The 14,845-nt window shown below is 41.9% G+C and overlaps 1 protein-coding gene across 2 annotated transcripts in view; it reads right to left on the bottom strand.

Moving 5' to 3' along the window:
- Nucleotides 1-627: 627 nt before the first annotated feature.
- The window catches only part of hk1 (hexokinase 1), a 34,006-nt gene continuing 19,788 nt past the window's right edge, over nt 628-14,845 (bottom strand). For both annotated transcript variants that reach the window (XM_015346878.2, XM_006630437.3), the window contains exons 4-18: nt 14,721-14,840; nt 13,844-13,939; nt 13,599-13,698; nt 11,787-11,970; nt 10,956-11,111; nt 9,571-9,804; nt 6,975-7,279; nt 5,974-6,122; nt 5,137-5,256; nt 4,699-4,794; nt 4,316-4,415; nt 3,512-3,695; nt 3,230-3,385; nt 2,464-2,697; nt 628-1,956 (exon numbers count right to left, since the gene is read on the bottom strand). In XM_015346878.2, coding sequence (XP_015202364.1) covers nt 1,809-1,956; nt 2,464-2,697; nt 3,230-3,385; nt 3,512-3,695; nt 4,316-4,415; nt 4,699-4,794; nt 5,137-5,256; nt 5,974-6,122; nt 6,975-7,279; nt 9,571-9,804; nt 10,956-11,111; nt 11,787-11,970; nt 13,599-13,698; nt 13,844-13,939; nt 14,721-14,840 — 2,382 coding nt within the window. In that variant the 3' untranslated portion in view covers nt 628-1,808. The remainder of the gene's footprint in view (nt 1,957-2,463; nt 2,698-3,229; nt 3,386-3,511; nt 3,696-4,315; nt 4,416-4,698; nt 4,795-5,136; nt 5,257-5,973; nt 6,123-6,974; nt 7,280-9,570; nt 9,805-10,955; nt 11,112-11,786; nt 11,971-13,598; nt 13,699-13,843; nt 13,940-14,720; nt 14,841-14,845) is intronic.

Here is a 14,845-nt window from a genome sequence, read left to right as displayed (position 1 = left end):
GCTGTTTTTGGCAGCCATTTGATTTTTAAAGGTTTCATTTTGTGGTTGTTTGTAGTATTTGATGTATAGTAAAACTTGTGCTACCAGCCAGGTTATTTCAGAAACACAAATTCCTGAAAAGGGCCTTCTGATCATATTGTGAGGAAGTGCTTAGAGTAAGCAAGATAACAAAAACCACTCCAAGAAGAGGAGGATGTGTAAAACGCCACTGTTTAGCCTGTTGGTCAGAGGCAGAACGAGGAAGGCCGTGGCAAGGCTGAGTGTGTGGGCTGCATGTGACTGTTTCACATGTTATAGGAATTTCAGCATGTTGCAGGTTGTTCCAAATTTCAGCATTCCATTGAAAGCTGTAATTAATGTTACTACGAATTCCAACAGATGTGAAAGACACTGCAGCAAGAAAACCTGGGTTGTCTGCTGTTGTGACACTTACAGTATATAACTGTACAGCTTTCATTTGCTTTTTTTATTTCCATAGCAGAACATTACCACAAGAACTCGTGATTGAATGTATCATTTTGTGTTACAATGAAAATTATCCACTTTCTGACTAATGAAATGTTTTTATGTATGTAGCAGATGAACAGAAGAATACTAAAGGGGAGAAAAGAGACATTTATAAGCATATTTGATGCACATCAAAATAAAATTTAATGTATTCACATATCACTTTTTGGACACTAGTGCATCTATATCAATGTACAAAATAAATGAATTCTATACCTTTGTGTCACCAAATAAGGCATGCATTCTTCATAATAGTTTTAAACATATATAGCTACAGGTCAACTCACAGTAGGACTCACAAACATTCAACCACAGTACACATAAAGCATACTGAAATGGGCCAACCACTTTTCCTCTCCAATACACATTCCGGTTATTTGTACAGTACATACAGCAGGGATTTAACACTACATCTAATTCACAAAAGCAACGAGATATACTGCAACTGGATTCGGGTTTCTGAACACTTCAATTCTGGCTTTATTCAGAGAAGTGATTAGGTGAATGCAAGACACCTTCATGCACCTCAAAATGATTTTGGTAAAAATCTTTGTTCAGGTCTGAGGGCATATCATTTATCTAATAAGAAACAGGTACTGAGTAACTGATTAAGTAGGAAATATAGAGTGAAACAGTACCACAGTACAAAGAAATGCAGCCGTGACTCGTGCATCTGACCCATGAGCAGGTCTTCAGAACACAAAAAGAATTATCATCGAACGAACAGCGCCCTCTGGTGGACGACCTTCACTACACTATGCACCTATTCCCACACCCACGTACTGAGACTGCCAGCTTCAGTAAAACTTAAAATTCTGAGGTAATATTAACATCTAGAATTTTATACGGAAATCCCCTTTTTCACTCAGCAATGTGAGGGGTCATAGGGTCATCAAAGGAGGGAGGTCATTTCGCTTCAGTTCTACTGAGACAGAGAATTAATTATAATAACAATAAAACCCGTTTAAAAATAAATACATCCTCAGGCATTTTGTTAAATAAGATTGTTGCGAGCTGACTTCCACAGAAATACCTATGCTTGTTTTAAAATGTTAAAATGTCTATTTAACTCAACACATATTGTTAGAAAACGGAACTATTTAAAGGGTGTCCATCCTGAAGACAGAGGTAGGCAGCAGCGTGGACTCAGAAACAGACCTACGTGAGACTGCCATGTCTGTGCCGCCGGAGCCGGCGCTGCTTCGGGCTGCACAGCGAGTCACGGCTGCAGGGTGCAGCAGAAGAAAAGTGTTCAGGAAGATGAGGACCGGGCTGCCGGGAGCTCTGGGCTGCTCAGCGGCTCATTTCTGCTGCTCCTGTTCCCGCAAGCGGCAGCCTACGGCCGTGATCAGAGCCGCGCCTTTCCCGCTGCCGTCTTCCGACAGGAGGAAGTTCACGCTGCACTTCGGGGCCAGCTCCTTCACCGTCTGGTGCATTATCTTCGAGAAGCTGGGGAGACAAGAAGTGAGTATTCCTCTGAGTCTACACATACCGTACCTCCGCTGCACAAGCCGCAGGTTTAGAGCTGCTGTCCAACACGCTGTGTCAGCCAGGAGAAATGAAGACAACATACACTTGTCCTCGGAAATATGGACATCTGCCTTCCTTTTTGCAAAGTGATACAGGAAGGTAAAATGGCAGGTCTTTCACATCAGGTGGAGAACAGACAACACCTTTAGTAATAACTGACTGCTAAAATGGGGAAAGACCGGCAGCCCTACAGTGGACTCTACACACAGCAGATTTTAGATATCAATGCATCTGTACCAACAACACTCATACAGTGTCTCCTGTGCATCTTGTGCTGTAGCTGCGCCCAAACTCTATAAAACACAGTGTTGCTTATTTACAATGCGCGCACGCACACAAACCGTCTAACACCACAGCTATCGCTAAAGGATGTGCTATTTCATGACCTGCTACACTCAAACACTCCTCCTCCTCTCTGATACTGACTGTGGATGCAGCTTGTAGAGAGTCCCGTCAACCCCCACGGTGATGTCCAGCTTGTCCAGCCCCCGGTTCTCACGGATCTTGTCCACGACAGCGGCCATCCCGGCCCCGCAGATCTGCGCCGCTCGGCGAGACACCGTGCCGCACACCTCCTTCACGACGATACTGTCGTCGCACGTGCTGTCCAGGCCCAGCTGCTGCAGGATGGCTCGGACCTGGAGGAGGGCCAGGCGGTCACTAGGAGACAAAGACACCAGCTTTAGAGTTAGGGACCTTCACAGACTGACCTTCTAGTGCCGCACTTCCAAGAGACAGCTGATGGATTCAGTACTAGTGCTCACTGGGCAGCCGGGACCGCTGTCGGCACAGTCATTCCAGAAGAGAAAGTCTGGCACCGGCTGGTTTGAAGCTGTTCTGTAGAAGTTCCCATTGATATTAATAATATTTATACTGAATTTCCATTTTCCACAAAATAAAAAGCAGGGATCTGCTTATACATAAAACGTCTGTCAAGGTGAAGGATATAGACTCCATTACTTTAATTTACTCAAATACAATGCGTGGAAAAACTTTGACCAAAATATAAACTTGACAATGCCATCCAAATGTGATCTATCATTATCTTGCTTTATATTTACCTTTCTTGATCCCCTAAGGTGACAAATCAGGAAGAACAACTAGTTCAGCTGAATGTGTGCCAATTATTGTGTCTGACCATAAAGAGAACTGAGTACAAGATCTGGTGCCCTGAAGGCAACGCCACTCTCACCTCTCAATCTGGGACAGAAACTTCGTCTCAAAGATGCCTCTGGTCTTTAGCGTCTCAGAAATCTGACCTCTGAAGAGGAACCCCCTCTTTGTCAGGTCGATCAAAATGTTCCGCACAATTTCTCCCAGGTACATCCCACTACACATTTTTTCATATCTGGGGAACAAAAGGCAGATTTGTCCATTAACCATTTCAACAGAGACAGCTGGCCAACATCTTCAAGATGTAGTCACTAGTATTGGGTCTGACGATCAGACACAGGTGTGCTGTAACCACAGTCACCTTTGTTTCCCAGGATTCAGCGAAAGTTCGTCCACTGCCCGGTCGTACTGGGTCCTGATGTCATCCAGACAGCCGTTGTCTCCAAATGCACCCCACTCCATGTTGACGCACATGCGGCCCTGGTCTCCCTCCACTGTCTCGATGTTCCTCATCTCCTCCATGTAACACGCATTACTGCCCGTTCCTGAAACAGCAATCGACACATTCCTCCTGCTTATTATCTGAGCAAAGCACACTTATTAATTGTGTTATTAACACAATACTTTCTCCTGCAGAGAGCACAACACTTTGCTTAAACTCTGTGAAAAGCATGCAACTAAATGAATCATTTGAATCATTTGTTAGAACATGTACATTGAAAAGTAGGCCCAGTGCCTAGAACATTTATTGCCATCAATGTCCAGGCAGTATGAAATTTGCACTGTGACAAATTCATACAGAATTAGGGAAAAAACTATTTCAGCAACTATTTTGTGTCATTGGTGAGGCTGCAGCAGCGAACACACAGAAACAATGAAGTACAGACTTGAGTGCAGAAGCCTCCAAGAACGTTGTGTAACATGCAACACATTTTTAATTAGACCCCTGTCTACCCAAATGAGGTTCTGCCAAAATCAGATCCAGTTTTACAAAACTCTTAACTTTTTTTGTCCGTGCATATTATTACAATATCATTAAAACTGTAGCCAGAACGTATATTTCTCTATTTTTCCCCAGGCTGTGAAATTTTGCAAGATGGGGTGACATTCGCTGTGGTAGTTAAAAACAAACGAGACGCAGATACAGCAACAGTGGAGAGCCTACCCGCAATCAGACCTATCTCACACGTCGGCTCCTCATACGCACACGTCATCATCGTCCCCACAGTGTCATTCACTATGGCCACAACATCCAGATCAAACTCCTTGAGACAACGAAGACAAAAACAAGACATGTAGAAAATGCTTTTCCGACCAACCCGATGGTTAGAAACACATCAACAGAAAGTCGCTGGCACACACTTGCAACATGTTCGAGGTATTTTGGAAAACGCTTTGGGTACATTTAAAAAATATATATTTTTACATATTTGCATAAGGCTTCGCATCACAGCAAGATGTGATTACATGTAGTACATTTTTTCCCCCGCAGCCTCAGTTTATATCCAACGCCGCAGCGCGTCTCAGGAGCATGCGGCTTTCTCTCACCTCTCGCCTCTTGATGCCTTCGCGGAGCAATCCCACCACGTCCTCCCCCTCGCAGTCGGTTGCTTTGAAGCCTTTGGTCCAATTTACAAGGATTCCCTAAATCGAGTGAAAAAACGGACCGTAAATACTGAGAAAAAAAAATCTCAACGACTCCCAGTCCTTTAATGCATTTCTACAGGTTATCCACTAGGTGCCGTAAGAACCGCAGCAAAGGAACTGTAAAACTGTCCAACAAGCGGTGCAGAGACTTTTCTCCAGCTACACTTGCAGACAGAATCGGGAAGACATGTAGATATTTGTGAGAACCATCAATGTCCTTTTTCAGTTGGGTCTGCTAATAACCCACTGTCCTCCAAAAATGATAAACATTTTCATCTTTTTGAAGTTCGGTGACAATTCAACCCACAAAAAAACACAGGAAAAACGCCATGAGCTCACCGCGTCTAGACTGGTCTGCTTGCATGGGAAAGAAAAGGTGAACCCCAGAGGCAGGCGGGCGTTCTTCATCCCCATGTAATCCAGGAAGTCCGAGATGCAGTGGACAATGTGATCAAACAGCTGAAAATAAAGGTCATTCAATGTCAACAAATAAAATTAAAAGTGAAAGACTGTTTTGTCCTGTTTAGTAAGCTTGCAATTTCATACTAATTCATGCACGCATTGTCGATCGATTATAAAATAACTTGAGAGGTTACGGGACAGGTTTTCTGCATGACGTTTAAAAATCTTTGTATTTCATAACATTTCCTTAACTATTAGATAATAGTTTTTTTTTTTCGGTCCAGTCAGTGAAAACGAGAAAGGATCCCCTAACAACCTGATTTAGAGACTTTTGATGCTAATATTAATCTGGCTGGCATCTTTGATGTTCAAAATCTTTTTTGTCATTGTTTTTTTTTTAGTTTGTTGCAGATCAAACTTTTATGTGCTCATAATAAGAAACAAAATGTGCTACTTTCCTAAACAGCATCTCCAAGGTAGCCTGTTGGATCTTGGATCTTTGACTATCGGATCAAGATTAATGCTTTAATTAGCAAAGAAATTATCTATATAAAGTGTTCAGAGAACATTGTTTAGAAGACTCTCTTTTTAGATGAACTGATACTGAACATTTCTTAAAACTATGGGAGAAGAGGTTCATTCTTTAAATTCATACAAAATTTAAATTCTTTAAATTTTTATATTTTCCCATCTATTTTAGGTTGTCATCAATCAAATCCCTGACAGATCCAGACTGGTTTTCCAGCATTGCCTAACTTCTTTGCTCCCACGTACCTCCTCTCCAGTTCCTTGCATGACTTCTATGGGAATGGCATATATTTTATTGTGCATCTCCACTGTGCGTCTCTTGCCACTGCGGATTTTGACCAGCAGCACCCTGAAGTTAGTCCCTCCCAGATCCAGTGCTAAGAAGTCTCCGTGTTCTGAAAATACAACCATAACAGAGCCCGTGAAGCCCAGAGGAGAGAGCTGGCTTTCTTCTTGCCAGCCCCTAGCCCTGAGCACAGGGCCAGGTGATCAATGACATGTCTCTTTGTTCCAGTACTGGGGGAAAGCTGATGATGTAAAAACTATGCATTGCCAGACATGAAGGATTCCTGTCAGGCGTGTTAAACCAGTGGGGCAAGCAAACAAGATACAAAATAACTGGATAACAGATCAGAAGACCGAAACAGCCGAGAATAAATTAGTTTGTGCAAGCTTCTTCGCCACAATGTGTCGGTCACTGTATGGGCTTGCAATTCAACTGATGTGTTGACTGAACAGACTAGAAGAACAAATGATACTTACGAGTCAATTAAACCAGTTGGTCTGTTGTAGTTTCATCTTACTCTTGTTCTAATGTATGCCATTAATAAGCTAAATTAATTTGTGTAAAGACATTAAAAAAATTAACTCCTATAATTGCAGGGTTTTTTGTAAACTAAGGCCCCAGTTGTTTTGTCTTACATTCAGAGATACATGACCCAAGATGGCTCTAAATTGTTACAGCTATTTTTTCTGGAGGAAACAATGTCGTGTACCTGTATTAGGAAGGGCTACAGGAGCTATGAGATTGATTCTTGCAGGTATAGCAAACAGGGAACTGGTAAGGGTTATTTTTACAGGTGCTTTTGAGATTAACACAAGACAGTTTATTCAAGTAAACTGAGACAGATAGAACTGAGCCTTATTTAAAAATCACTTAATTGAACCCTTTATAAGTCTCTCCTGTGTACTTTACCGATATTACCAGGGCGATTGGTTTGAAAAGCACACATTAAGCAGAAAGGCACCTGTCCCATCAGGAGTGCTGCGCACGAAGGTGGGCAGCATCTTGACAGTGGCGGTCCCATGGGTCTTCTTGCCCAGCCCGTTCTCTATCTCTGTCCTCATCCTCTTCTTCACCTCCAGCAGCTGGGCCTGGGTCAGCCGGAACTCATCCATAGTCTGCTTGATCTGCCGGGCCTGATCCGCCAGCCGGTAGGCCACCGCCGTCACCATGGCGGCGCCCTTCCCGCTGCCGCTCTCGGAGAGCAGGAAGCGCACGTCCGAGTCGGGGACCAGCCGGCGCACCGTCTTGTGCAGGCGCCTGGAGTACCTGCGGAGGCGAGGGGGGTGGGGGACACGTCAAAAACCTGCAGCTCATAACATGGCAGGCAGCAACACAGCAGCGATCCTGCTCCAGAGTGCGTCAGATAACATGAAGACGCCGGTGTCGCATAGCTGCTGCCTGCTCCTGGGACACAGGCAACAGGGTTCCCATGAACCAGAGAGCAGCCACTGATGGCAACGACTGGGCGCACACCATGTGGGGGTTAAAGAGTGGTCATTGCTTTTTTTATACGGTAACGTAAAGCAGCTTAGCAGCTCCATTCAAGCTGCAGTAATGTTATTTGCTGTGCATTTGTCTTGATGGACGTTGGCCTTTAGCTAGAAAAAAAGAATCCAGTTTTATCTGAGAGCTTCTCAGGAATCCCACAGTGCTGTGCAGTAGCATGTTCATTAATCTCACTAAAGAAAGAAGAAGAAAGAGAAAAAAGAAAAGCAGAGCAAACTGTATTTATAGAACTAAATCAAGTGAGACATAACAATGCTGTTGATCAGAGAGTCTCTGTTGTTCTGGGTAGTGAGTTTCATAGTTGTGGTGCTGTAAACAAGAAGGCCAGAAGATAGCCAAAGATAGAGCAATGTTATTCTTATAGGACAAAGATACCCTTGTGATATTCTAAATGTGCTTCAGACGACAACAGAGGTTTCAAACTTCCATTAAGGGTTTGATTTTAGAATCGTCTGCAATGGGAGGTGTGTGAGCATAAATTCCAGCTTTGTCACCGTTCAGCTCTAGAAAGTTCTGTTGCATCGATATTGTAATATCCGACAGACAGGAAAGTTCAGAAAACACAGTAGTCTTGTCTGGTTTTGGCTGCAAGTAAACTTTGTCTCATTATTGTGCTATTGAACCTCAAGCCCCGGATGGCTACTAATCTGACTAAGAGGCAACGTGCAAACATTGTATAGTACAAGTCACAGAATGGATCCCTGTGGAGCTCCCTAAATGACTGGGCCAACATGAGATTTAAAACAGCCTGCAGATTAGGTCCTGAGACCCAAAGAGAAGACAAACCACCAAAAGAAAGTACTGATGCCAGTCCATCACAGGGCACACATACAGTATGGACAACTTGGAGACACAAATGAACCCAGCCAGTATGTCTTCAGAAGGTGGCAGGAAACTGGAGCATCCAGAAAACCCCTTCCCACACAAGAGGAGAGCATACAAACCCTACAAAAAAGGCATTGTTTTCTGCAATCAAACCCAGGCCCAGTGCTTAGTGCTGCAACACTGTGCTGTCTTTTGTCTAGGACTAGGTCATTAGCTTTACTTTTTAATTACTGCTGACAACAGATATGCAAAGATATACAATGGTTAGCCAAACTAACAGCAGTATCACTTTATCTTGAACAATCCTGAAGAGGATTTGATCATAAAAAACAGAAACTGACAAGAAATACATTCAGCATGTGTTTGCAAATTTATTTTGCTTTAAGTATTTGGTACTGTTATGTTTTTTCCTAAAAATTCAAAAAGGTAATGGTTTTGTATGTTTACCATGACCTTTTTGTAAGATATTACCATTATAACAATGATACTGAACTAATTCTTAGGGTCTAAATATCACTGAATCCCATTCAAAAATGCAACAGAACCTACAGGCAAAGACTACTGAATGAAATACTGTTAGTAAAGCAGTGGTGCAGTGAACCAAACAACTATCCCTGGCACTCTTAGTCTTCATATTATACAGAAGGCTACAATTATCTATTTATACAACTAACATTTTCCCTGCAAATGGTAGTCTCAGATTTCAGAATAACCTTTCAGATAATCTACACTACATCTGAGTAGTTATCTTATAAATAGAAGAGCTCAATCATGTACCCTGGGATTTCCAGAATGGAAATGAAACTGAATATAGTTTCTTCCAAACACTAGCTGTAAATGATGCACACTTTTTTGGAGAATGGCACAACAGCTGATGTGTGGTGAGCGTTCTGGCGCACTATGGCTGCTGTCGCATCATCCAGGTGGGGCTGCACATTGGTGGTGGAGGAGGGGAGTCCCCATTACCTGTAAAGCGCTTTGAGTGGAGTGTCCAGAAAAGCGCTATATAAGTGTAAGCAATTATTATTATTATTATTATTATTATTATTATTATTATTATTATTATTATTATTATTAACAGTGCTAGGGAATAAATGTCTTTATCAGTGCAGTAAAAGTGGGCAGGATGCAGCAGAACCAAGGGGTTTGGGAGCTGTACCAGGCAGCGACTGGTTCTCCTATGGTTCACATAAGGCATGGCAACAGTAGCGACCCGTCGAACTTACTGGGGGTGCATCTTGTAGAGGGAGCCATCAATGCCCACGGTGGTACGCAGGCGGGCCACGCCCTTGTTGTCCCGCAGCTTAGTGAGGATGGCGCCCAGCGTGGCGGCGATCAGGTTGGCCGATCGGAACGAGACAATGGTGCACACGTGCTGCACTGCGATGCAGTCCTCATGCGACGGCTCCACGCCCAGCCTGGTCAGGATGTCCTTCGCTTTGGCCAAGCCCTCCTTGCTTCTGCGAGGCAACAGTGATGGGGAGAGAGAGGGACTGAGGCTCACTAAACCTGGCACACCTGTAACGCCGAGATCGTTTCAAATCTCGCACAAAAGGTAACTGAAACATTTGTGGTGGTCTTTTGTCGGAAGATAGTAGACCTTATTTTGTAACAGTAGTGAAAAGAAGAAAAATGATAGGCCCCATTGAAAGAAACAAGGAAAAAAAGATTTATGATAATTTTACCTTTTTCTCCACAATAAAATACCTATTTACCAATAGTAATTTAAAGATTTTTAGGGTGTAGCTAGCAAAAGAAATGAATGGAAAATTATTTTTTTCCAAAATCAGGTCAGTGATTGGATTAGTAAGAGAAGTGCAGCAAAAAACTTCTGATAGACATTGTATTTTTGATTTCCAGCATCATATTCTCCAGTTATTTCCAAGATCAGCTGTTTTGCTCTGATGATCTTACTTTGATTGACGGTTTTTATCTATGCAAACAGTTCTTAAAGAGGAATAAGTACAGGTTATACAGCAGACAGTTCACTGCAGGAATGTTACAAAGTGATCTGCATGCAGAGCTAATAGGTAAGAAGTATTTGTCGGCAAAAGGCAAAACCATCCTGAAGCCAAGAGTAATATTTGTATTGGATTAGAAGAGATGTATTCACAAGCCCACTTGTTTACAATGTAATAGTGCCTGTTGACCTCGCAGGACGTTTTGTGGCCTTATTCTGAATCGCAGAGAATGAGATCAATGTGATGCTGCGCATACCTGGAAATTTAGTCTATTTTATGAGGTTTTACATGTTACGGTGTACATCTTACTTTCACTGTGGTTTGAATTGCACTCGTCATTGCAAATTCTTCTTAAACCCAAAATATTAAAATAGTGCAGTTCTCCTTTAATTGCTTGATCATGTTTTATATTCTTCAAGTCTAAATTTCCCATCACACACATTCAAACCATAAAAACTGCACGTGCAAATTAAGTAAATAATTTTCTTACCAGCAACAGTAAAAAACAAAGTCTCATAGCACATTGTCTAAAAAATGTTAGTATCTAACAGGGATTTTTTGCCTCGGAAAATGTTATTCTACCTGTTTTTCATTTCTCAGGCCCTGTGGGAACACAGACGGAGAACAATTAATAGCAGATCATTACTTACTTCTCTATAGCTGACACGTGCTTTGTTTCAAATTTCCCCTTGGTGAGGAGCTCGGGGGTGATTCTCCCTTCAAAGAGGAGCCCTTCTTTGGCCATTTTTACAAGGATGAGGCGCACAAGCTCACCCATGTACATCCCACTGACCATCTTTTCAAACCTGGAGAAAGGAAGGCAGTAGATGGGGTGATATTCCAGAGATATCCAGTATACCAGAAATAATAATGTTATATATATAGTTTATACACCCGAAAAAGGCTTCACGGCCGAAACATTGTTTTCTTCCTTCTTTTTTTCAGCATGGAATATACTTATTACTTGTTCCTTTGCAGCCTACGCCTGCTGACACAGCTACCCACCTGAACTATATATAGTTTATGCTACTTAAACATACTGTATACTCTATGTGTATTAAAAACTGAAAGCACATCACCTAATATTAATTATTACATTTGAAATAAGTGTTGTAAAATAAATATCACTGAGTATTTAAAAAAAAAAAGGTGAATCACAATGAACAAAACAGTGTTTCACACTCAGCATTGTTTTCTAGTTCTGGTTCTCACCGGATTGCTGTCCCCCAGGAATAAAGGATGAGGAAACGTTTAGCGAGTAATAAGAGGTTAGAGGGGATGAGTGGTAAGAGAAAACATTAGAAAAAATTCAAAAGTACAGTATTTCCATCAATACAGAATAGAAATACAGCATTGTGACTCTGAGTAATAACAATAAGGTTGTGACAAAAAGTAGATGAATTGTTATATCTCAATACCATGAGCCAGTATTACTCTGGATCACAGGTTCATCATGCACTATATGTCACAAAACGTCTTACAGTTGTTTTCCTGGATTGAGGGATCCTCTATCAATCTCTCTGTCAAACTCTGTTCGGAGGTCCTCAAGTGAGCCGTCATCCCCAAACGCTCCCCATTCAGTGTTGATGCACATCCGGCCCTCGTCCCCTTCCACCAGGTCAATGTGCCTCATCTCCTCCATGTAGCACGCATTGGTGCCAGTGCCTGCGGGAGACCAGAGCCCAGCATGGTGAACCTGGTGAGTCTGTCTGTGGTACACCAGTCTGACAGCTAGAGCACGCTGGTGAATCTGTCTGTGGTATACCAGTCTGACAGCTAGAACATGCTGGTGAATCTGTCTGTGGTACACCAGTCTGACAGCTAGAGCACGCTGGTGAATCTGTCTGTGGTATACCAGTCTGACAGCTAGAGCACGCTGGTGAATCTGTCTGTGGTATACCAGTCTGACAGCTAGAGCACGCTGGTGAATCTGTCTGTGGTATACGTCTGACAGCTAGAACATTCTGGTGAATCTGTCTGTGGTACACCAGTCTGACAGCTAGAGCACGCTGGTGAATCTGTCTGTGGTACACTAGTCTGACAGCTAGAACATGCTGGTGAATCTGTCGTGATATATGAGTCTGACAGCTAGAGCACGCTGGTGAATCTGTCTGTGGTATATGAGTCTGTGATATATGAGTCTGACAGCTAGAGCACGCTGATGAATCTGTCTGTGATATATGAGTCTGACAGCTAGAGCAAACTGGTGAATCTGTCTGTGGTATACCAGTCTGACAGTCTCTATCAATAAACCACTATCCTTTTAGTCATCAAAACTAACACTGATCATCACACACTATCACATATTGTAGTGATAGTGAAAAGTTTGTATAATTGACCCATTTGTTATTTTTTATTTTCTCTGTTTTTTATTTATACAGTACTTCACATACATTTTTGCTCTCTATCACTTTGTTCTTTCAAATGTAGATAAAATGGATGGTTATAATTCTTTTTGACTGTTGGTAAACATGTTGTTTACACAAACCTCACTAACTGAAGCTGCAATTTCAATATCAATTAAAATGGCACAAGTGGCATTTGGTCCAAGGAAGTCAAGTTATGTTTCAGAGTGATGCTTGTGTAACAACTCCTACATTAAATCACAAGAATAACCAAGGATAAGGGGTCCAATCTCTCATTGTCCAGAATGCAGCAGCTTTTCTATGTCTCCTTAAGTTATAAACAGCTCTTCACCTGGGAGAAGTTAAATTAATCCAATTAAGGTTTAATAGGGCCAATTAATCCCTTCTTAAACTGTGGTCAAAGTAAAGGGATGGAAAAAGCTTTTTGGATTCTAGACCCAGAGGTCCAGAGTAGGGAACCTTTTTCCAGAATATTCTCTTCTGAGCTTTTTAAAGGGCAAAAATCAGAGCACACTGAATATCTTTCACTGGAAAAAAACTTTTAAACTGCTTTAGTTGCCTCTGAATTTAATATATTATAGCAGTCTCCATTGCCCTACTAGACATTTGGTAGGGCAACACTGTGGGTCCTGGCTAACCCGGAAGTGAAAACCCCTCTTTGTTCCAGAGGGCAATGGGCAAAGAGGGGGGAACTTTTTGTTTCCCCAGTAACCTCAGGACTTAGGACTTAGGACCTAGGACAGGTCTTAAACTGTGAGCAGAGTAGCAGTCATGTCAGAATTCCTCTAGATCCAACAAGGTTTAACCTGCACTTTATTTTTCATTTCATTAGTTCCTCGTGTAAACAGCTAAGAACATTAAAGCTTGTTCTGCATGTCTGAGGCTTTGAAACTATCACATGCTTTTATCTGTTTACCACTTCTTTACCTATAATGATCCCAACTTCACATCGCTGGTCATCAAATCCACAGGTCATCATAGTTCCAACTGTGTCATTGACCACAGCCATAATGTCAGCATCATAATCCTTCAAAACAAAGAAACAGAATTACAGATGACCGATTGACCAATATGCATAATAGATGTGAAACAGTCGGATTTCCTGGTTTCTTTTTCAGTTTAAAGTAACTGTATCCATTTATACACTCACAAAGTCATAAAGCCAAACTCACCCCTCGCTTCTTAATGGCCTTGTTCAGTAGTTTCACCACATCCATTCCCTCCACACCACTTGCCTTGAAACGCTTGGTCCATGTGAGCAAAACACCCTAAAAAACAGGTCAGGCTGGTAATGCCCTTTGACACTAAAGGGCCACATCTCCTAATTCAATTTCTCTGAAAATCAACCCAACAACAATTAATTAATCAATTAAGCTTCAGTATCACACCCCAGTCCTTGTCCTTCACTAAAGGCTAAATCCTTGTCCTTCAGTACAATTACTATTTAGTGTGTAGTTTTTGGATCATTCTCTGTTGTTGGATACAATAAACAATGTTGACAGTAATCTGCCAATGGTGAAAACAAGGAACAGAGGAGCAGGAATTAATGATTACTCCAAACTGCCAAGTCCTCTGCTTTGACCAGTGTTTCCTTTACAAATTATTTACAGTGCATCCAGTACACAGTAATTAGCATAATTATTAACTAACACAGGTTACCATTAGTGCACTAGAGGTAATCTTCAAAAGATATTCCATGGTCCTATGGTGTTTATAGCATTTGAGTGATAATTAATGATTTTGATTTACATTCCTCTACAGGCAAAAACAAAACATATCTCTGAAAGATATGGAAGGTTTAGTCCCATCCATTCTGCTACGGGTCTGAGGAGATTATTTCTAAAACACTTTTGCAATTTGGTTTCAGGGAGATTAAGTAAATCAGCTATTAATTTGCCTCATCCACTGGCATGGCTACACAGCAGAATATAAGAGTCCTCAGCTCTCCCTAGATCTGAACTAAAAGCAGGCTATGTGGATAGAAAGAGCTAATTCACTCATAAAAAGTATGATTTGCAAATGTTTTAGTTATTTTTAAGATGATCATACCTCGTCCAGCTTGGTTTGTGCACAGGGGAAGGAAAAGGTGAATCCCACAGGAAGCTTCTTGTCTTTGATTTTTTGTTTTTCCATAAAATCTCCCAGGCATTCAGCAACATGGTCAAACAGCTGCA

Source organism: Lepisosteus oculatus, chromosome 4 (genome assembly GCF_040954835.1).
Source record: "Lepisosteus oculatus isolate fLepOcu1 chromosome 4, fLepOcu1.hap2, whole genome shotgun sequence".
Taxonomy (NCBI): domain Eukaryota; kingdom Metazoa; phylum Chordata; class Actinopteri; order Semionotiformes; family Lepisosteidae; genus Lepisosteus; species Lepisosteus oculatus.
Note: the sequence above shows the minus strand (reverse complement) of the source record. Positions and strands in the feature narration are given on the sequence as shown.